General features: G+C 57.1%; 1 protein-coding gene across 1 annotated transcript; it reads left to right on the forward strand.

The window, feature by feature from the left end:
• Positions 1-404: 404 nt before the first annotated feature.
• Positions 405-22,640, forward strand: LOC144931050 (ras and EF-hand domain-containing protein homolog). The gene is made up of 17 exons (XM_078854946.1): positions 405-1,827; positions 6,062-6,214; positions 6,611-6,701; positions 7,629-7,724; positions 8,867-8,944; positions 9,315-9,430; positions 12,769-12,837; positions 13,647-13,737; positions 14,661-14,809; positions 15,416-15,611; positions 16,007-16,126; positions 16,325-16,475; positions 16,952-17,033; positions 17,759-17,873; positions 18,174-18,293; positions 18,987-19,063; positions 19,339-22,640. The coding sequence occupies exons 1-17, from the start codon at positions 1,388-1,390 to the stop codon at positions 19,433-19,435; spliced, it is 2,241 nt and encodes a 746-aa protein (XP_078711072.1). The 5' UTR covers positions 405-1,387; the 3' UTR covers positions 19,436-22,640.
• The last annotated feature ends 940 nt before the right edge of the window (positions 22,641-23,580 follow it).

Raw genomic sequence — 23,580 nt, forward strand, 5'->3', positions numbered from 1 at the left:
CCCATGTACACTACATGTGTTTAACACCCATGTACACTACATGTGTTTAACACCCATGTACACTACATGTGTTTAACACCCATGTACACTACATGTGTTTAACACCCATGTACACTACATGTGTTTAACACCCATGTACACTACATGTGTTTAACACCCATGTACACTACATGTGTTTAACACCCATGTACACTACATATGTATATATATCTCTCTGTATTAGCTCGCCGCGGTGTTTGGCTTTGCGATCCTCCGCACCCCAAAATAGCCGCGCGTCACTCACGCGCGCGCCGCCTCCCCCGCCCCCTCCCCCCTCACCTGTGCGCTGCCCCTCCCCCTTCACCTGTGCGCTGCTCCTCCCCCTCCCCCCTCACCTGTGCGCTGCTCCTCCCCCTCCCCCCTCACCTGTGCGCTGCTCCTCCCCCTCCCCCCTCACCTGTGCGCTGCACCTGCGCCGCCTCGGCGGGATGAGGGCGCGGAGACGACGTCGCGCCGGGGACAGTCGTCATCGCTCGCACTCTCGTCTCCGCTACCCACGACTGCAACAACAACTACAACGACAACAACAACAACGACTGACTGGCTGACAGTTCTCGAATCAACCCCGGAGAGTCGGCGAGCAACTTCGCGGCGAGACTTCGCGGTCGTTGTACCGAGGTAGGGGGTGGGGATCCCGCCGAGTCCGTCTGGCACGCCACGTCCCGTCGCCTCCGACTCGCCGCTCTCCGCAGACGCGCGTCAGTGCGGCGTGCCGCCCAGACGTGGCGATCGCGCGTGCTCGCGTGTGATAGCTCATACATATCCGTCGTCGTCATCAACATGAGCCATGGTCTATCCACCGCTAGATGAAGACATCCCTTACGCAGTCGCCATCGGTCAGGGTGCTGAGCTGAACGCACGGCTCGTTGTTGAGCGTCCATTCCCGTGCTCGCGTTAGGGACACGTGTCCTTCGAGTCGTCCACGTGTCTCTCGAGTCGCCCACGTGTTCGACGTTCAACGCCAACAGCTGATGTGTCGCTCTCGGCTCAACTGAACATTGATTTCATTGAAAGGAAGATTCGGAACGAAAGTTTAGAGGAGGAGGAGTTAAGGGTGAGTTTGGGGGGTGAAAGGGGGGGTGGCATCACCATTAACAACATCATCATCATCATCCCACTCACATCACCGCCGGTATCAACATCCGTGCGCACAGCTATGGACGCATCTTGAGAAGGAGGAGGAAGAAGAAGGGAGACGACGAGGTGAGAGGAGGTGGATGTGGATGAGAAGGCGGCATTGCTAGCCGGCAGCCGGAATCATCCCAAGGCGGAACTCGTCAGCTCGGAATCTCAGGAGCTCACCCCAGGACCCACCTCACCGCCCGGAACCTCGTGAGCTCCGCCGGCGATGGGCGACCAGGTGGACCTGGCGACCCTCTTCCGGAAGTGCGACGTGCGCGGCACGGGCCGCCTCGAGTACGAGGACTTCAAGCGCCTGTGCAGGGACCTCGGCGTCGAGTCGCACGAGGTTCCCGCGCTCTTCCAGTCTCTCGACAGCGACCGCGACGGCGCCATCAGCTACGGCGACTTCGAGGACGGCTTCAGGAACGTGTCCGAGGGCTCGGACGAGACCGGCCGCGCGGCGTCGCTCCGGCGGCTATCGTCCGTGTCCTACTCCAACTTCTCCACGACCTCCTCCACGTCCCCCTTCGCCTCGTCCCCCGCGGGGCGACTCGCGTCCCTGCCGCCGGTCGCCGCCTCGTCTCCCGTCAAGTCGCCGCTGCGTCGCAAGCGCTCGTGGCAGGATTTCGAGGATCAGTGCGGGGAGAATGTCCGCTACCTGCCCAAGTGAGTGGCTCGTGGGATCATTGTGTTATTGGGTGGTGGGGTCATTGTGTTCTTGGGACGTAGAGTCATTGTGTTCTTGTGTCGTGGGGTCATTGTGTTCTTGGCTCGTGGGGTCATTGTGTTATTGGCTCTTTGGGTCATTTTTTTATTGGGTCGTGGGGTCATTGTGTTAATTGTGTCATTGGATGATGGGGTCATGTGACGCTATTGGGCTGTGGTCGTCCTTGTAAGAAAGCTGCTAATCTCAATGGGCTTCATCAGCTGCAATAATACAGCCCCGAGTCTGGTTTCGGGGTCGTGGTGGGGGCTATGGGGATGGTGGCTGACCGAGAGGGGTCAGTGAATGATGAACAGCAGGCGACAGCTCGCGTCTTTCCTCTCTCTCCGCCGAGTGCTGCCGACTTTTTGCGTCGAACTCGGACCCAGAGAGGCGGGGACCTTTGCCTCGATTGCCGCCTGGCAACTCGCCAGCGTTGGTTGGAAAGCAAACCTGGCTCTGCCGATGAGGCACTGAATGTCGAAACCGGTTGAAGAGTTGTATTTGTATGAAAGCAATGCTGCTGAAATAATTAATTTTTGAAAGCCCCGCCCACCTCCACGTAACCCCCCCCCCCCGCGAAGCTGGAATCCGCGGTGACAGGGGGAGAGGCAGTTTACGGGCTTGATGGTCTCGATGAGAATGCCGACGGTGGTTGTACATTAACCACGTGGGTTGTATTCCCTTATCAGCAGGAATTCAATCGCCATAGTTTACGGCGTCAGTAGCAGCAGAAGCAGCAGCATGAGCGTTATAAGAAGCATTGGCCTCATCATCATCAGCAGCAGCAACGATAGAACATCGTCATCAGCAGTAGCGCAATACAGTCATCAGCAAGGGCAATAATGATATCATGATCAGTAGCTGCGGGGATCAATAGCAGGGGGCATCATCCCCATGATAATCAGCAGCATGTGTGTTATCAATTATCAGTGGCATTAGCAGCAAGCACATCATCGTCATCATCTTTACACGCAGCTCCCTCTTCCTTCAGACAGCGGTGGCCTCGCACAAACCACAGCCGCCACCGCAAGCCGCACGCTGCCAGTCACAGCCAAGCCGCACGCCGTTACCAATCACAGCCAGATTAGCAGGACGACTACGACCACCAGTTACACCCGCCGGGAATATGGAGCATGGTCCCGGACACGGAATGGTCTCGGCTCGCTAGTCGTTAAAGTCCCAGCAGGTGGCTTGATTTAAGGCATCGGGAATTAAAACACCTTGGCACATTAGCGAATAACATCGGCGGTGGCTTTCGAGTGAAAATTATACGATAGGCGCTTTATAGCTCATCAAATTCCCCCAGTACAGGTAAACGTTCTGATTTACAACATGTAGAGAGAGGCCAGGGATAGCTGCTATCTCTGTGACGAAGTGGCCCGTTCGTTCCTTGTTTTTGTCTTGGGAGGTCACAGGAGTGCTGTTGTTGACACGGAGCGAGTTGAGTTTTTTTTGCTTTGTAGATTTTCTTGTGCACCACTGCCAACGCAAGCAGCAGCATCAACCTCGCCAAATAAATTTGGTTTAGCTATAATAAGTAATTCTAAATGTAAATAAGTAATTTTAACTTCAGGTAAATCCCCTAGACTCACGATTGCTAGTATTGACAGTTACAATCTGGGGTTGGATTTTTTTTTACGTGTAGAGATTCATAAATAAAGTTGACGTCTGCTCATCATTTCAACCAATCATCTCTATAGACTTGTCACTGCCATGGGAACTTGGAAAATCCTCCACTGGTCCACGTTTGGAGCAGACAATGGCATGGTTTGTTGTTGTGTTGTTTGTGGTTGTTATCGTGGTGAATTGTAGACGAACGGGCCTCGTGGGCATCGCCATCGCCACGTTCCCCGGGGGTCGTGGGGGCTCCGGGAACTCTTAATCGATGCGTGAAGTCACGAACCCCACGCTTCACTGACCCCCCCCCCGCGCTCTCCGTGATTCACAACTCCACCGCCAAATTCCACGCGGTGACTCTCAAGCTCCAAACCGAGCCGCACCCCAACCTCGAGCCCTAGCAGCAGCCCAACTTTAACCCTGGCGTGAGTCTGACTCTAACCCTGGCGTGAGTCTGAGTCTAACCCTGGCGTGAGTCTGACTCTAACCCTGGCGTGAGTCTGAGTCTAACCCTGGCGTGAGTCTGAGTCTAACCCTGGCGTGAGCCTGACTCTAACCCGGCGTGAGCCTGAGTCTAACCCTGGCGTGAGCCTGACTCTAACCCGGCGTGAGCCTGAGTCTAACCCTGGCGTGAGCCTGACTCTAACCCGGCGTGAGCCTGAGTCTAACCCTGGCGTGAGCCTGACTCTAACCCGGCGTGAGCCTGAGTCTAACCCTGGCGTGAGTCTGACTCTAACCCTGGCGTGAGCCTGATTCTAACCCTGGCGTGAGCCTGACTCTAACCCGGCGTGAGTCTGAGTCTAACCCTGGCGTGAGTCTGACTCTAACCCTGGCGTGAGCCTGACTCTAACCGGCGTGAGTCTGAGTCTAACCCTGGCGTGAGCCTGACTCTAACCCGGCGTGAGTCTGACTCTAACCCTGGCGTGAGTCTGAGTCTAACCTGGCGTGAGTCTGACTCTAACCCTGGCGTGAGTCTGACTCTAACCCTGGCGTGAGCCTGACTCTAACCCGGCGTGAGTCTGAGTCTAACCCTGGCGTGAGTCTGACTCTAACCCTGGCGTGAGTCTGACTCTAACCCTGGCGTGAGTCTGACTCTAACCCTGGCGTGAGTCTGGGTCTAACCTGGCGTGAGTCTGAGTCTAACCCTGGCGTGAGCCTGACTCTAACCCTGGCGTGAGTCTGACTCTAACCCTGGCGTGAGTCTGACTCTAACCCTGGCGTGAGTCTGAGTCTAACCCTGGCGTGAGTCTGAGTCTAACCCTGGCGTGAGTCTGACTCTAACCCTGGTGTGAGTCTGACTCTAACCCTGGCGTGAGTCTGACTCTAACCCTGGCGTGAGTCTGACTCTAACCCTGGCGTGAGTCTGACTCTAACCCTGGCGCGAGCCTGACTCTAACCCCGGCGTGAGCCTGAGTCTAGCTCTAACTGAAGCCTGATTCTAACCCTGGAGTAAGGCTGATTCTAACCCTGGCGCGAGCCTGAATTTAACCCTCGCCGATGCCTAACTCTAGCCCTGCCCCAACTTTTGACACTAGCCCTAAGCCTAACCCTAGCCGCATGACTAACCTTAGCCCTAACGCTAACCCTAACAGAATCAGAATGTGTATTTAGACTGGAGGGATCCGATGAGCTATTATACAGCTCTTTTTCACTGATGTCTGGCCGGGACAGGTCAGGACGTCACAACAACAAACAATAAACAAAAGCACGACTTGAGTGCAAAGGACAGGAATGGCAAACAAACAACAACTGACCTGAGCCTCACTAAACGACTCCTAAGCATAACTTTAACCCTAGCACGGAGCCTAACCCTAGACCCAAGCCTAACTTTAAACCTAACCATAATTATAAGTGTAAATCTGGCCCAAAGCCTAACCCGAGCTCCTAAACCCGTTCCTTCAGGCTAACTCTAACCCTAGCACGGAGCCATAACTCTGACCCTGTCCCCTAATCACTCTGAACCCCTCATTCACAATGTCCCATTGTGACTCTTAGTGACGTCACGGCAGACCCATCTATCCCCCCAAGAGCGCCGTGAGGAATTCTTACTGCGTCGTAAATCCTCAAAATTTACGACCCAATAATGTACAGACGTGTGCGCCTGTTGATCTATTGCCTCGTGTGCGAGAGCACTCTGTGTGTGTGCGTCTGTGGGTTTACGTGTGTGTGAGAGAGAGCTGTGTGTGTGTCTGTGGGTTTACGTGTGTGTGAGAGTTAGACGTGTCTGTATATGTCCTTGTGTGCGCGCGTGTACGTGTTGCGCGTCTGTATCGGCAGCGTGGGGAATACGGGTGACGAATTTCACTGAGCCACTTCACGCTCAACACGTTGGTCATGCCCTGTGCCAACCAGCCTGCTCCGCTTCCTCGTGCGACGCATCTGTGACCGATGAAATGTACATCCTGCGCGAGGTCAACCATTCACATTCAAATTCAGGGTTGTGAGCCTTCTCAAAGAAGCACGTGGAAATTACACATTCCCGTGACGGGGTGGTGGTGTGCGTGGTTGTGTGTGTTAGCAGTGGTGGCATCGGCGGCCGTGGCCACGATGACCTCTTGACCTTGATCCTCTCCACAGCTCGTGGGTCCACGCCTCGGAGCTGCACTCGCAGCTCTCCCAGGTGGGGGATGAGAACCTGCAGCTGCTGTACGAGGGCGTCCTCTCCAACTTCCTCAGCGACATCAAGCGCCGCGTCACCGACAACGAGGATGTGAGCTACCAGCTCAAGCGGTGAGCCGCTCCCCCCACTTCCTCCCTGCTCCCCTCTCGTTCCTGCTACCCTCTTCTCCTCCTGCCCTTCTCCTCATGTCTTCCCTCTCACCCCCCCCCCCCCGTGTCCTCTCTGCTCCCTCTGTCTCTCTTCTCCTCCCTGCTCCCACCCACATTCCCCCTCCCTGAGAAGGTCGGGTGTCGTCGACCGATAAGCACCTGCAGCAGCGTTTGGCATAGGGAAGCAGCAGTGACCTCTCGGATCCTGACCGCAACCTGACTGGTCATCGCGGGGGGGGGGGGGGGGCAAGCGGTCGGCGTTTTCCCGGAGGACCTGGATGATGACAGGCAGGGCCAGCAGGCGGATGGACTTCAGGCCTCCTAGCTCGGAGTGACCGGTTCGATTCCCGCGCACAGGATACAGGAGCAGAGCGCATTCCACCAGAACGAGATGGAGGCCGAGATGGAGGAGCGGGTGGCAACCACGGAGACGCGTGTCCGCAACGAGGTGGGACGCTCAACCAACCGCACTCCCACTCATCCGCACTCCCACTCATCCGCACTCCCACTCATCCGCACTCCCACTCATCCGCACTTCCACTCATCGTAGGCGACTCGGTGAAGTCGCCTACGCCGCTCTCGTGCCAGGGCAGGCGCACTTTGAGGCCACGCACACGGACACGAACATGTCCGTGTAGCCTTTTAACACATACACTCGCGTACACATTTGCACGCAAAGACAAAGATCCCCTGGGTAGCCTCTCGACAGGTAGTTGGGGCAAGTGCTGGTCGAGAGTACACAAGTGGTGGTGTGGCCAGAACCACAATCGGCCACCTTTGTCTTCCCAGGGCTGATGTTTTTCTCACCACACCCGGCACTCATTTTAAAGCTGAGCTGATCTAAGGGATGCCAGGGTCTGGTTTATATCCCACTCGCCAATAACGTCAGCAGTAGCCGAGAATCGAACTCGGGTCGGCGGCTTCATAGGGTAGTGCGCTAACCACTATGCCACCTCTCCACGCACACAGACACGCACACACACACACAGATGCCAACACACGTGAACGCATGCGGATCGGGCACTATATGTGGTTGAGGTGTTATTGAGGTGTGGTTCTTCTGCAATTCACGCATCGTTCGTGCTTGGCTTGGGGCGTGGTTGTGTGCAACTTCAGTGGCATGCCAGTGTGCTTTTAAGTATCGTTCAGTGCTTCTTGGAACATTTAGGTATGGTTCGTGTATGATTCAGGTAAAGTTCGGGAGTGGTTCCTGATACGTTCAGGTAAGTTTCAGACACTGTTCGTGTAATGTGCAGGTGAGGAGCCGCTCATGTTCAGCTCGTGTTCAGGTGATCTTCAGGTGATGTTCAGGTAATGTTCAGGATATCTTCAGGTAGTGCCCCCCCCTAACGGCGCCTCTGTGCACCCGGTGCAGGAGAAGGCGAGGGCCGAGGCGCTGATCGCCGAGATGCGGAGGAGGCACGACGGCGAGGTGACGGAGCTGCAGGCGGCACTCGAGAGGGTCAACGAGGTGCGTGTGTGTGTGTGTACGTGTGGGAGTGTGTGTGTGTGGGAGTGTGTGTGTGGGAGTGTGGTGTGTGTGGGTGGTGTGTGTGGGAGTGTGTGTGTGTGTGTGGGTGGTGTGTGTGGGAGTGTGTGTGTGTGGGTGGTGTGTGTGGGAGTGTGTGTGTGTGGGTGGTGTGTGTGAGAGTGTGTGTGGGAGTGTGTTTGGGTGGTGTGAATGTGTGTGTGTGGGAGTGTGTGTGTGGGAGTGTGTGTGTGGGAGTGTGTGTGTGGGAGTGTGTGTGTGGGAGCGTGTGTGTGTGTGTGGGAGCGTGTGTGGAAGCGTGTGTGTGGGAGGTGTGTGTGGGAGGTGTGTGTGGGAGGTGTGTGTGGGAGGTGTGTGTGGGTGGTGTGTGGTGTGTGTGTGTGTGTGGGAGTGTGTGTGTGTGGGAGGTGTGTGTGGGAGGTGTGTGTGGGAGGTGTGTGTGGGAGGTGTGTGTGGGTGGTGTGTGTGGGTGGTGTGTGGTGTGTGTGTGGGAGTGTGTGTGTGGGGAGCGGTAGTTAGTGGTTAGCACGCTGCGCTACGAACCTGGTGACCCAGGTTCGATTCCCACTCATGGCCAACACCAGTGACGATTATCTGAACCGGTCCTGGGCCTCCCCTAGGTCGACTCCAATGAGAGTACCTGGTGCGATGTGTAAACATCGCCACTCGGGAGACAAAGGCGGCCAGGCGTGGTGTTGGCCACCCACCCCCTCGTGTGCTGTGCTGGCCTTCATAGGTGCTCGCTAACTGCATCTGTGTGTGCATGTGTGCATCTGTGTGTGTGTGCGTTTGTGAGTGCGTGCGTATGTGAGTGCGTAGGTGTCTGTGCAACAGTGCGTGTGTTGTGTGTCCGTGTGTGTGTGTGTGTGCGCGTGTGCACATTTCTCTTGGCGTGTTTGTGAGCATGCGTGTGTGTGCTCGCTAACAGCACTACCCCTACAGTCTGTTAAGGCTATATGGGGGATCTTTGTCTTTGTGTGTCCGTGTGCATCTGCGTGTCCGTGTGCGTCTGTGTGTGTACGCGTGTGCACATTTGTCTTGGCGTGTCTGTGAGCATGCGTGTGTGTGTGTGTACGTGTATACGCACGCACACACTCACGCGTGTTTGTGTCGGTCTCGTTCAGCTCCAGTCGGATAAGAAGGCGGTGAACAAACACGATGAGATCATCGAGCTGAAGATGAAGATCAACGAGATGACGATGGTGGGCGCACTCTGACCCGATCACCACAACTCTACCCTGGACACTCGCCACAACCCTGACACCCACCGCGGCTCCAACCGTAACCCCTACTCTGGCCCAACCCTCGTGTTGGCCTTATCGCTGACTCTTACCTTGACCTGAACCTTTACCCTTTTCATAAACCTTAGCCTAATCCTATTCCTTTCCTTGAGCTCAATGTTAATCCTTCCCCTAACCCTGAGTCTCGTAATCACCCTCCCCATGGCCCTTGACAAAGCAGCACTCGCGTTACCCACTCTGCAGGGATGATGAATGCCTTGGTTAACTTCCTGACCATTGCTCTACAATGACTCCAATCCTCATCCTCCTCGTCGTCCTCTGCCACCTGCAGGAGAACCAGCAGATGAAGAGGAACCTCTTGGAGGCGCAGACGAACCTGATGGTGCTGCAGAGCGAGCTGGACACCGTGAAGACCGAGTCCACCTCCCAGCGGCTCAACCTGGAGAGGTGAGGTCCCCCAAGTCGACCGTCCGGGGTCAGGAGGTCAAACGGAGTGGCCTGCCATTGCTGATTGCAACGCGGCATCCGAACGCGACAGCATCTCAACACGAATGTCCCTTGTGATGGCCTTTAGCTAACCATCAAACCATCCACAGATGACCATCCATGGCTAACCTTTTGGCCAACCATCTAACAAAGACGGTCACTGCATCGCGCACTTTCAGATGCGCTTCTGCGGCCGTCTGGAACGCTCTTCCTTCCAACATTAGGAAGCGACTGGAGCTATGCTCTTTGAAATCATCATCGTCTAGAATGGAAACCATTTTTCTTTAGAACTACTTTTTGTGTTTAGCTCGTTGTCCTTCCCCCGCACCTCCGATTAGTGTGGTTGGCTACGTACGGTGGGAAAGAGGTTCAAGTTCAGCGTACATCGTTCTCAAAGCATTCGATAATGAAGGTGGAACAAGAAAAACGACGCGCTGTCTCTCTCTCTCCGCCGAAGCCCTCGCGTCGTGGCGAGCAGCAGACAATGAGCTCTGAATGTATTTCTGCTGCCATTGTGCACAAGAAGAGAAGAGCATTTCTCAGGTCATGTTTGTTATTCAAATAAGATGTAAAGAAAGAGGCGTTGCTGTCAGTGGCTGTACTAAGTCATGAAAAACAGGGACCCCATCAATCTCCCGAGTCCCCACAGAGGAGTCATCATCACTAAACTCAAATATCTGCTGCAGTGCATGCACGATAAGCGTTTCAGCTCTCGCGAGTGTCAGGAAAATGGCCTGGAACGGTTTGCGCCGTTCGAGGGGACGGCTTAAAAGTCACTCAAACTCTCGCAAAAGTTCAGACGGGGACTGAGTGTTGCGTCATACCCCCGAGCATTCGGGTCGTCAAGAAATATCCAAGCGTATTGTCTGATAACACCAAACTGCTGCGTGTCTTTGTGTGCGAGCGAGTGGATTATTGGACAGCTGTCTGACAATTCAGAGTGGATTGTTTGAGTGGATATTCTGAATTCTCAGGGGATTTCTGTCTCCTGTGATTTTAATTCCCCATAAAGTGTCCCCCTTGACCGACACACGCGGAGACACACGGGGGGGGGGGGGGGTAACAGGGGACACACGGGGGGGGGGGAGGGTGGGACAGGGGGCACACGGGGGGACACACGCGGGGACACACGGGGGGGGGGGGTGGGACAGGGGGCACACGGGGGGACACTGAGACGCGAGGCTACAGCACTGAGACACGACGGAGACTGAGCAGCAATGCGCCACTCTGTGCTCTCGTAGAGCGCCTCGGGCGCCCGCTGCTGCCGCCTCCTCTGCCAGCGGCCGCTGTCACGAATGGGCGCGCTTTATTTATTTATTTAACCTGTGCGACATGACAGAGGCCTCATTGTGATGGGGAGGGGTGGGGGAGAGCGAGGGCCGGGCTCCACGTGAGCAGCTCGGCAACCCTACACGCTGACGCGCAAGGCTGCGTGCGTGCGCGCTGGCATGTGTGTGCGTGTGTGCATGTAAACGATTGTACGTGCATGGTGCTAGCCCCCCCCCCATCCCCTCGTGCAGTGCCGACTTGCCTAGGTGCTCGCTAAAAACACTTGCCGAAACAGCGTATGCATGCTACCTGGGGGATCTTTGATACTGTGTGCGAGTGTGTGTGTGTGAGTGTGAGTACGCGCGTGCATGTGTAGATGTGTCCGTAGTGTGGTGGGGAGCGGTGGTGTAGCGGTTAGCACGATGCTTCACTACGAACCCGGTGACCCGAGTAACCATTTCTGATCACGGCCAACACCAGTGACGATGATCTGAACCAGTCCCGGGCCTCCCCAAGGCCGACTCGGCCTCAAATGAGTACCTGGTGCGGCGTGTAAATATCGCCAATAGGGAGACAAAGGCGGCCGGGCGTCGTTGTGGCCACCCACCCCCTCGTGTGCCATGCCGGCCTTCATAAGTGCTCGCTAACTGCACTTGCCCCATGTGAAGGTGACACGGGGCATCTTTGTTGTAGTGTCCAGTTGAGGTTGTGTTCAGAGTAACTTAAACAATGACACAAGTGGTACAGACAATCCACGTCCACCGTCATCGTTAACTGTGCAGCTGATTAATCAGTTTAATGTAACTATTACTGTATGAGTGAACAAAAACATCTCCACTACCATGGATGGTTCATGAATGTCGCTTTGTCTCCATGCCCCCCGTGTCTCCATGCCCCCGTGTCTCCATGCCCCCGTGTCTCCATGTCCCCGTGTCTCCATGCCCCCGTGTCTCCATGCCCCCGTGTCTCCATGCCCCCGTGTCTCCGTGCCTCCGTGTCTCCATGCCCCCGTGTCTCCATGCCCCCGTGTCTCCATGCCCCCGTGTCTCCATGCCCCCGTGTCTCCGTGTCTCCATGCCCCCGTGTCTCCGTGTCTCCGTGCCTCCGTGTCTCCATGCCCCCGTGTCTCCATGTCCCCGTGTCTCCATGCCCCCGTGTCTCCGTGTCTCCATGCCCCCGTGTCTCCGTGTCTCCATGCCCCCGTGTCTCCGTGTCTCCATGCCCCCGTGTCTCTATGCCCCCGTGTCTCCATGCCCCCGTGTCTCCGTGCCTCCATGCCCCCGTGTCTCCGTGTCTCCATGCCCCCGTGTCTCTATGCCCCCGTGTCTCTATGCCCCCGTGTCTCCATGCCCCCGTGTCTCCGTGTCTCCGTGTCTCCATGCCCCCGTGTCTCTATGCCCCCGTGTCTCTATGCCCCCGTGTCTCCATGCTCCCGTGTCTCCATGCCCCCGTGTCTCCATGCCCCCGTGTCTCCATGCCCCCGTGTCTCCATGCCCCCGTGTCTCCATGACCCCGTGTCTCCATGACCCCGTGTCTCCATGCCCCCGTGTCTCCATGTCCCCGTGTCTCCATGCCCCCGTGTCTCCATGCCCCCGTGTCTCCATGCCCCCGTGTCTCCATGCCCCCGTGTCTCCATGCCCCCGTGTCTCCATGCCCCCGTGTCTCCATGCCCCCGTGTCTCCATGCCCCCGTGTCTCCATGACCCCGTGTCTCCATGACCCCGTGTCTCCATGCCCCCGTGTCTCCATGCCCCCGTGTCTCCATGCCCCCGTGTCTCCATGCCCCCGTGTCTCCATGCCCCCGTGTCTCCATGCCCCCGTGTCTCCATGCCCCCGTGTCTCCATGCCCCCGTGTCTCCATGCCCCCGTGTCTCCATGTCCCCGTGTCTCCATGCCCCCGTGTCTTCATGCCCCCGTGTCTCCATGCCCCCGTGTCTCCATGCCCCCGTGTCTCCGTGTCCCCGTGTCTCCGTGTCTCCATGCCCCCGTGTCTCCATGCCCCTGTGTCTCCATGTCCCTGCGTGCCTGTAGGGAGCAGGCTCTGATCCGGCAGCACGAGGAGGAGAGGCAGGAGCTGACGCGGCAGATCGATATGCTCAGGTATGACGCGACACACACCCACCCTGACGCAACACACACAGTTCTACCGAGGTGAATGGTAATAGGTCGTACATAGCTCATGATCGATACCGTAGACCTCTGCTTCCTTTCGGTCCGATTTTGGCCTTGACACTAGAAGATAAACACATTACCCACGTGACTTGGGTGACTGACAGACGCACTCGCAAATGGACAGATGGAAGGAGTTCCTTCGAGTGTCAACAGCCTTGAGTACGTTGCAACGCTGTATTGTTCACACGTTAACGTTCAAACGTGTGCGTGCGTGTGTGTGCTCAGGGTGTGGGAAAGGTGGCGCAATGATTCGCGTACAGCCCTTTGATCTCAGCAACCTGGGTTTGATCCCTCACCACGGCCCAACATGAGTGGCGAGAGTTCAAGTTTATTTGCTTTGTCACACGGATGATGATGATGACGATGGTCCCGTGCAACTGGTTGCCTGACGATTGTACACGCGAGGTCCGTGACGCTGCATTGGCACAGCAGCAGCAGCAGCACCAACGACAATGACAACAAAGACAACAACTTGCAGAGAACGAGCACAGGGTCCTTCGGGAATATTACACAACATTTAGTGATATCTGAACCATTCCTTGGCCTTCCCCTAGGACGACTCGGCCTTAAATAAGCACCTGGTGCAATGTGTAAACATTGGCATTGGACCACCAACCTCCTCTTCCCCCCCACCCTCTTCCACCTTGCCAGACTTTAATAGGTGCTCGCAAACAGCACTTGCCCCAACATCCTGCGCAGGCTACACGGGTGACCTTTACCTTTGGCTTTGCGCACAGGTCGGCGCACCGCAAGATGAACGACAGCAACGATGGTCTCCGGGCGGTGCTGGAGAACTCGATGAGCCAAGCTCGCGCCAACGGAAGTCCCGTGAGTGACGTGCCGGTCACATCGACGCCACCTGTCCATCGACTAATGAGTTAACACGCGTGTCGGTTAACACGCGTGTCAGTCGAACAAGTCGCAAGCGTACGTCGCGGTCGGTGATGCGGCGAGAGACGAGCGTGGACCGGCTCGCTGCTGTCAGTCGCTGTCACACAAGTCTTAGACAAGGGGACCACAATGCACTTCTTCATGAAATGCTGGTGGTTCTCTTCCATGACACACGGAGGGCGGAGGTTCTCTTTGGCGCGTGTTTGTGCCTCGGACATTTTTTGCGGCCCGTGCCGTTTTTCTGTCACGACGACGCGATTGTCCCGTCATTCACGGATTTGATCGCTACTCAAACGTGCCCAGTTAGAACAACATTACTCGCCAATTGCTCAAGCGGGACTGCGAACGTGCCGGTTAACTAAATACGTTGTATTGCACGCGGCTGGGTGAACGTCAACGCGTGGACCCGGGCCACACGGAGCTGTGGTGGAGGCGGCTCGTGTCGGCTGTGCGGTGGGTCGCGGTGGGTCGCGGTGGATCACGGTGGGTCGTGGTGGGTCGCGGTGGGTCGCGGTGAGTCGCTCGGTGCCGCCAGGGCTCCCCTCCCCATGTAGGGCCGTGGTCCGGCCCTGGTCCGGTCCGGGTTTTCTCTCTCGACTCTGCGAGCGTCCTGCTCGGTTTCTGAGCAAACGTGGCAGCTGGGGGCGTTCTGGAATAACGCACGCGTCGCGAATTGGAACGGGAAACAATAAATTACGAATTCGTTATTATGTCTGCAATTTAAGCACGATGATAATGATAGAGTATTGTGATGATGATGATGTTAATGATGTCCACAATAATGATGATGTCGATGTCAGTGAGCACAGTGATGACGGCGACGATGATGATGTTGACAATGATGACGATGTTGTCACCAGAGATCTCAGAGCCCATCGCCGGTGCCTGGCCCGCGCCACAGTTCGCCGCAGGTGACTCGGAAAGTCACGGGGACCCCGGTTCGACTCCCGGTGCCGAGGAGGCACCCCCAGCAGCACTCCCCTTCTCACTACAGCGGCGACGAGGACGAGTGAGTGAGCGGCGGTGACCTCGGCACGCCCGGCCAGTCCAGCGGTCGCCCGGCCGGCCGGCTCGCCCCCGCGCTGAGAGCTGCCCCGAGCAAAGCTCGAGCCAAACGCACCCAGCACACTGTGGCTTTAAAGAGAACACGTTAATAGCGGGTGACATTCACAGCACATAGAGACAGGCCAACATGAACGTAGACTGTGCCCATATTCATAGCTCTAACCTTAGCCCTTCCACTGACGTGATCACTGAGATTAACCCAACACTAACCTCGACCCCAACCCAAGTCTCGACTCTAACCCTCGCCTTGACTTTCACACACACTCTAACTCTAGCCCTATCCCTAACCTTCACATCAACACCATTTACTCGCTGTCTCCCACCACCGCACCCGGTGGCGCAGATATTGAGTGTGCAGGCGGTGCCACTGCAACAGGTGCCGGACTGTAAAGGGGGAGTGAGGGGGGGTGGAGGGGGGAGGCCCATGGGATGCATTGCGGCAGGGCCCATGCGATGTATTGCGTCAGGGCCCATGCGATGCATTGCGTCAGGGCCCATGCCAACCTACGCCACTGGCCTAACCCCACGCCGTCCCCGCCCCTCCCGGCAGCTTCTCGGCGTCGTCTCTCTCTGACTCGGCGCTGGAGGAGGAGGGCGGCCCAAGCTGCGTTGACAGCGGCCTCTCCACCATGCGGAGGTCAGGCGAGGCCCCATGGGGGGCGACCCGCAGGGCGAGGGGCCAGGCGGCCGCCCTGCACCGTAACGGCTTCCGCGGGTCCGTGAGCTCCGAAGCATCGGCCGTGGACGTGAGTAGAAGGGGGGGGGGGGGGGGGCAAGGGGTTGGGTGCCTGGGGGGCCAGGGGAACTGATGGGGGAGAGCGCTGGACTGCCGGAGAGTCCGGAGGTCAGGGGTCGATCCTGGGTGTGGTTTTGCGGCTACGGTTACAGTAGTTTTGGAAGGTGATGGATTAATTCCGTGTCGGTCATTGGGGTTGATTGGCCATAGTCCACGACGCCAGTCAGTGCGGGTTGGTGAAGATGATCGCCCGCTACTCACGTTCGCCACAGCCGGGAATCGAACTCGGCCCGCTGGGTCCGTAGCGCAGTGGGGGATGCACCGAGCGGACGTCCCGTGACTCCGCACCGATGCGACCCCCCCCCCCCCCCAATCACCGCTCCCCCGCCCCCGACGGCGCCCCAGGTACCGGACATGGAGGACGAGGAGTCTGAGCGCATGCTGCGAGGCGTGCGCGACGCGCGCCCACTCAGCCGCACCCCCTCCAACGCCTCCTCGCGCCGCACCATCCGCGCCTTCGGCAAGGTACGGCACGAGGCCCGGCACGGCTCCCGGCACGGGGGGGCTACACCGACCTCTCCGTGGGGAACACGTTATCCGGCTACGTACGGCGCGAAAGAACGTTGAACGTACGTCCGTGCGTACATCTAGCGGTGCTGCTGCTGCGGAGGGAGATGCACGTTCACACAGACGCGTGCGTGCGCGTCTGTGTCGTGCGCGCAGGACAAGGACGCGCTGAGCGGCAGCGGTGGGTCGGGCCGCGTGGGCCGCGTCTACAAGATCGTGCTGGCCGGAGACGCCTCCGTGGGGAAGTCGAGCTTCCTCATGCGGCTCTGCAAGAACGAATTTGACGGCAACACCTGCTCCACGCTCGGTGCGGCGATGGGTGGGGAGTGGTGGCGGGGGGGGGGTGTGAGGGGAGGGGGGGAGACCCCCCGAGGTGTGTGCAGAGGAACGCAGAGGTGCCCACAGGACGGTGATCGTCGATGAGGAGGAGCTCCCGTGCTGCTGCCGTGGTGGCAGACAACAACACCGACTCGACGCGTTCGTCAATAACAACACTGGGGTCTTGAAAGGGAAAATAAATAATAGGCGACGTTTTGGGCAATGACCCTCATTCACAGCACCTGCAGAGAGGCGTTTGTGACACCCTGGTGGTGGTGGGGGCGTGGGGTGGTGGGGGGGCGTGGGGGGTGCGTGTGACACCTTGAGAGTGGTAAGGTGACATCTGTGGCGGTGGGCGAGGGGACACCTGTGGAGCAGGTAGCACCTGCCGTGCTGCTGTGCCACACCTGGGGGGAGGGGAGGTGCTGGGCGGTTGGCTCACGCGGGTGGTGTGCCGTGTCGCAGGCGTCGACTTCCAGATGAAGTCTCTGGTCGTGGACGGGGAGGAGACGACGCTGCAGCTGTGGGACACGGCCGGCCAGGAGCGGTACGACCCCATGACCCCCTCTCCTCGTGGCCCCCCTCTCTCTGTGACCCCCCCTCTCTGTGACCCCCCCTTCTCCCCGTGACCCCCCCTCTCCCCGTGACCCCCCTCCTCGTGACCCCCCTCTCCCCGTGACCCCCCTCTCCCCGTGACCCCCCCCTCCCTGTGACCCCCCTCTCCCCGTGACCCCCCTCTCCCCGTGACCCCCCCTCTCCCCGTGACCCCCCCTCCCTGTGACCCCCTCTCTCCGTGACCCCCCCGTCCCCGTGACCCCCTCTCTCCGTGACCCCCCCCTTTCCCCGTGACCCCCCCTCTCCCCGTGACCCCCCTCCTCGTGACCCCCCTCTCCCCGTGACCCCCCTCTCCCCGTGACCCCCCCCTCCCTGTGACCCCCCCCTCCCTGTGACACCCCTCTCCCCGTGACCCCCCTCTCCCCGTGACCCCCCCTCCCTGTGACCCCCTCTCTCCGTGACCCCCCCTCCCTGTGACCCCCTCTCTCCGTGACCCCCCCGTCCCCGTGACCCCCTCTCCCCCCGTGACTCCCTCTCCCCGTGACCCCCCCTCCCCGTGACCCCCTCTCCCCCCGTGACTCCCTCTCCCCGTGACCCCCCCTCCCCGTGACCCCCCCTCTCCCCGTGACCCCCCCCCCCTCTCCTCCTGACCCCACCTCTTCCCTCCCGGGCTGTGTGGGCTACATGGGGGATCTTTGTCTTTGTTGCGGGCGCCAGGTTCCGCAGTATCGCCAAGTCGTACTTCCGGCGTGCGCACGGCGTGCTGCTGCTCTACGACGTCACCTGCCACGAGAGCTTCAAGAACGTGCGCGAGTGGGTGGACAATGTGCAGGTACAGCGGGTGCAGCAGGGACACGGGTGCAGCAGGGACACGGGTGCAGCAGGGACACGGGTGCAGCAGGGACACGGGTGCAGCAGGGACACGGGTGCAGCAGGGACACGGGTGTAGATACGGGTAAGAATGCCTGATGGGGGTGGCGGAAGGCAACACGGGGGTCAAGGCTTGGTCGTGGCGATGGGAACGAGAGCGACGGCAATAATGACTATGACGATGATAACGACGATGATGACGACGACGATGACGACGATGATGATGATGATGACGATGTCTGTCTCCACCGTGCCCACGCAGGACGCCGTGGAGAGGAGCGTGCCCATCATGATCGTGGGCAACAAGACGGACCTGAGGCCGAACGACGGGGCCCCTAACCGCACCTACGTCTCCACGAACCAGGGGGAGATGCTCGCCATGGTGAGTCTCGAGGGGGTGGGGGGGGGATCGAGCGGAGGAGGGGTGCGGGGAGCGGCTGGCCGTGACGAATTCCGGACCGTCGTACGCACGTGCGTGACCCCACGACCCCGTCACGTGCGTGCGTGCGTGCGTGTGTATGTGCGTGTGTATGTGTAGCCGTTGGCGCACTGCGCTACGAACCCGGCGACCAGAGTTCGATTCCCGCTCACGGCCAACACCAGTGACGAATATCTCAACCGGTCCGGGGCCTCCTCTCAGTCAAGTCAGCCGCAAATGAGTACCTAGTGCGGTGTGTAAACATCGGTACTAGGGAGACAAAGGCGGCCGGGCGTGGTGCTGACCACCCACCCCCTCGTGTGCCATGCCAGGGGGTCATTGTCCATGTCTTTGTGTGTGGGGAGCGGCAGTGCAACGGTCGGCGCGCTGCGCTACAAACCTGCGCTCGCTTCCCACTCACGACCAATCACAGTGGCATATTGTTGAACCCGTCCTGGTCCTCCCTCTAGGTCAACTCAACATTAAATGAGAGTCCTCGTGTGGCGTGTAACCGTCAGCACTGGCGAGATGAAGGCGGCTGGACGTGGCGATGGCCACCCACCCACTTGTGTGATGTGCCGGCCTTCATAGGTGGTGCTTAACAGCATTTTCCACAACAGCCCGTGTGAGCTATATGGGGGATCTTTGTCTTTGCAGTCGTACAGATCGTTGTTTTGCGAGACGAGTGCCAAGGACGGCGACAACGTGGTGGAGGCCGTGCTCCACCTGGCCAGGTGAGATCCCCATCATCATCATCAACAGCATCATCATCATCAACAACAGTATCATCATCAGCAGCAGCAGGAAAATCACCATCACACACACTATGCAAATGTAAGCACATCTGTGCACACAAATACACACATGTATATTTTTGCATGCACGCAAATACACTTATGCACGCACATACACCCAAGCTCCCACGAGGACACACTCATGCAGAGTACAAACCTAAATGTGTCTTCCTGTGCCCCCCCCCCGCCCTTCCCACCGTGTCCCCGTGTTTCAGGGACGTGCGTCGGTTTGCGGGCAAAGACCCGGACCAGAGTGTGACGGACTTGACGCAGCAGGGAAACAAGGAGAAGTCCAAGTGCTGTGATTTCTAGCCGCTCTCACCTCCGCTCGCCTCCGTTCACCTCCGCTCGTTTCTGCTCACCTCCGCTCACGTGGGATGGAGAGCAAGCCTGGCTGCGATTCCCCAACCCACGGAGACTCAGCACCAGCAGCAGCAACAACATCAGCATCATCATCAGTATGATCATCCTGAATCATCATCTGGCCACGTGCCACTCTGGACGTAGCAGCTCGACTCGCGATCGAGACCTGGCGGGGTTCCACCCAGCCCATCATCATCATCATCATTGACCCCGCGGGGGTCAGTAAAATGAGTATGGAGTCACTTCCTCATAAGTGAACAACGGTGGATGCTCTTTGAATGTATCGGTTCCTAAAATAAGAATGTGGAATGTCCACACACCCAACCGGCTTGGGTCCGCCAATCGCGATGTGCACCGTCTTCTCTCCGCTCGTTCTGGGCGAGAGGGCGGCACCGTCTAACATTTAATTCTTCTTCTTGTTGTTGGTATTATTGTTGTCGTCATTGTGTTCTGTTTTAGATCGAGATGCAAGCGGCACTTGATTCAGCACGTGGGTTCTAGTTGGTATGTACTGTACTGGACTCTCTAAGTGGCACGGTGACCGCTCTGTGTGTGTGCGTGCGTGGACCACAAAACCACCACGAGCTGGGTCTGTCCGGGTCCGTTACCCGGATTGATATTCCCGTGCCCCGGCACACCACATCCAGGAGTATACTTCTCGCTCCGCTTGTGGCTACCACGAGCCACGCGCCGTCGACTCGACACAGTCGACCACTGGCGATCCAGAGAAGACGCGTCGTGGGAAACGAAGCCCAGCCTGTTGTGTGTGTTGCATTGTGGGTATTGTGGAACGCACCGCGTCACTCTGCACGGACCGCAGTGAAAGCGCACGGAGCTGCGAGTTTAGCCAAAATCGATCTAATCGATCTTAGAGGTCCCCCGTCCACCCCTCCCCCACGCCCCACCACCCCACCCTATCCCCGTCCTCCATCCCGGGTCGTTAGCTGGTAGGGATGTAACGATGAATCACTTTATAACCGAAATAAGATTAATATGCTAACGGTAGCGTATGAATCGGTTATAATCGATTAATGTTGTGATTCACGAAAACCATTTGCGTGCCGCTATGGATTCCATACGCGGTGCTGCACGGGCAAAACAATAATCGATTCATTAATCGAATCGTGAACGTGAAATGATTGCCAAGCGTCACATCCCTACGGGCTCGTCTCTCAGCTTGAGCACTTTAATGAGCAATGAGTCAACGAGTCAAACGGGAATTCCCGTGAGGTCACTGGGGCTGGTTCGACTCCCACCCGCGGTCCCGTCCACTGCAGCTGCACCGACGCGCGCCGTTCTCCCTGCAGCGGGACTGGTGTCTGCTCTCGACCAATGGGCTCGCTTCCCTGCGCAGAGCCCTAACCCTAACTCAGGGTATTGTTCCACTGTACAATCTTTGTGTTTTGTTTTACACGCCGCGGTTTGTTGGAGCCTGTGGATAGAGAGAGACGCCTCGTGGTGCCATTGATCATTCGCCGGTTTGTTGTGCACGCGACTGAAGCGGTCTACCGCCGTGGCGCAATGGTGAGCCCACTGGACTCGCAATCCGCAGGTCGCCTGCTCCGTCTCCCTGGCGCAGCGGTGCGGTGGGGTGAAGTGTGGGCACTGGCACCGCTATCCAAGGCGGTCTCGCCAGCGTGGAGGAGCAGGGACACAGCACGACCGCTTCCTCGAGTGGGGGGTCATGCACCAGCGGTGGCGCGAGCGATGCGTCAGGTGCAGGGCCGGCTGCCCCCTTTACCTTCATACGAATACAATGAACAGTAGCACAAGACCCCCACGAAACGACTGGCAATTGGACAGCCGTCACCACCCCGTCACTCGGTGATCCGCCAACCCCACGTGGCTGTAGATATTTGTTTGATTTGCCTCCCCCACGTTGGAGACGGCGGAGTTTCTGCTGGTAGCCCGGCCGCGAGGACGGGCACGAGGTTTTAAGCAAAGTGAGACGCGCTTCCGTCGTGCTCATTTGTTTTTAAACAATGACACTTGTTTACAGATGCGTTCACGTGAACTTTGTATAGTCTAGCGACAGGGGGGGGGGTGTATTGTTATTTTTAAAAACGAATACCACTTTATGGAACGTCATGACGGCCAGTGGTTTAACTTTGGTTAGACTGGGCCCTGTCATGCGAATGTGTAATTTCCACCACCGCTGGGCCGACTTCGCCTCGTGCAAAATGAGCGGCTCGTGTGCGTGTTGGGAACAGAGATTCGCGTGGTGTTTGCAAGAGTCTCTCTCTCTCAACTTTCGTCCGAGTTTTGATCAAATCGCGCCCCATGTCTCACCATCAGACGCGGAATCAATTGTAAATATAAATTACAGCAGCGGCATTTTATATTCAGAGTTGAAATTCTCGAAGAAATTACACGATTGGAATTGACCACCAGGTCTGCCCATCACCACCGCCATCAACTACAAGGAAACGGAAATTCGGCCCAGGTGATGGTGGTGGTTATTAGGTTGGCTATTGAAGATCAAGAGTCTAAGATCTGTAACGCGCTGTATTCAGCAAAACATATAGAATTAATCCAAATGAAACTTAAACAGGGAAAAAAAATTAATCCGTTCTTAAAATAACCGATTGCGATGTCACGGCTGACCGGACTTCAGTTGACAGACTGTTCCAGGCCACGGGGCTGGAGATGGGCCCTCCCTTCTACTGAAGGTGACCACTTCGCCTCTAAATGAATCCAGATCTCGCAGTCGATGCAGTGATCATCGAACTCCAGTCCTCGCCATCTCCCCACCCCACGGTGCAACGATTCGTGCTTTACCGAGCATCCGGCGCGTGCAGGAGGCATAGTGCGACTTAGCTGGCCAATGAATGATGTCGTTGAGTGGTGGTGTGGTAGGGCGCGCCGCGGTGGGGGGGGGGGGGGGAAGTCGCAGCCACTCGAGTTTGAGTAACTCTGCGCAGGACTTAATGATATTTTAAGGAACGATAATGTTAACGATCTCTTAATTAAGGATATCTTAACGAACTCTTAATTAGTGATCTCTTAATGAGATGCGTGGGAGGGTGGCCCGTCCCCTTCGTGTTGCCGCGCGGGGTCAAAACGAGGTCAATTGTATTTTCTTGCACAGTTTTATCTTTTTGAGGAAGGCTACTGCGATGGTTAAATAATAAATAAAGTTTACGGTCTCTTGTAACATCATCTCACGTGTCGTAATCAACATCAGTGTCAATCATCGTCAGCCATCACTTTGTTTAGCTCATGTACATTAGGCGGTACAGCAAATAGGTTTCTTACGCAATTACTCATCTGTGTGACCTATTGAGTGATGTCGCCTCGCATCTTGATGCGCGGTGCTGGGAGTTATCTGAGGAGCCAAACTCTCACTCCCAATGGAATCGGCTGTGGGCAAACATCTCAACGTTGCAGCGCCTCCCGCGAAATGGCCTTGCGACTCTGATGCTTTTAAGAATGCGGGAGAAAGTGGCCCGGTGGGTCTCGCATTGCTGCTATGAGCTCGGCCACATGAGTTCGATTCTCGGCCACGGGGGTTGGTATGTGACCGTAGTGGAGAGTGAGCTGTGACTCGTGATCCTACCCCCTCCACGAAGCCACACTGACCAGCGCGCTGAAGAATGCTCAAACAATCCCTCTGACGGCACGCAGAGGCCTTCATCCAGCAGTGGATTGACAAAGCGCGTGACGCAAATATTATTTCACGTGATGAATTTAAGTTTAAATACATCTCGGTAAACAGGGAATAAATTTGAATAACTCGTTATTAAATTGATTACATTAAATGGCCTAATCGAGCGGAGACTTGATACCCTGATTATTATTATGATGATGAGATTTCAGTGCTCCTAGCGCATGTTGTGAAATAAAAGCCGAAGTAATTAAGAAATTAAATTTGCAATTAAGCGACGAGAGTGTTGGTTTACTCGTGAAAACGATTTAACATTGCACAGACGAATTGCTTAATTATGCTATACCAACGGGCTCCTCTTAATTACATTAATTGATCAATCTCCTGCACCAGTCCCTGATGGGATTGTCTGTCCTAAGCCTAGTTGAACGGCACAATCACCACGGTGGGAGAGTCAACGTTTGGCGACATCCTATTTTACCAGCCACGC

This window comes from Lampetra fluviatilis, chromosome 3 (assembly GCF_964198595.1).
Source record: "Lampetra fluviatilis chromosome 3, kcLamFluv1.1, whole genome shotgun sequence".
Taxonomy (NCBI): Eukaryota; Metazoa; Chordata; class Hyperoartia; order Petromyzontiformes; family Petromyzontidae; genus Lampetra; species Lampetra fluviatilis.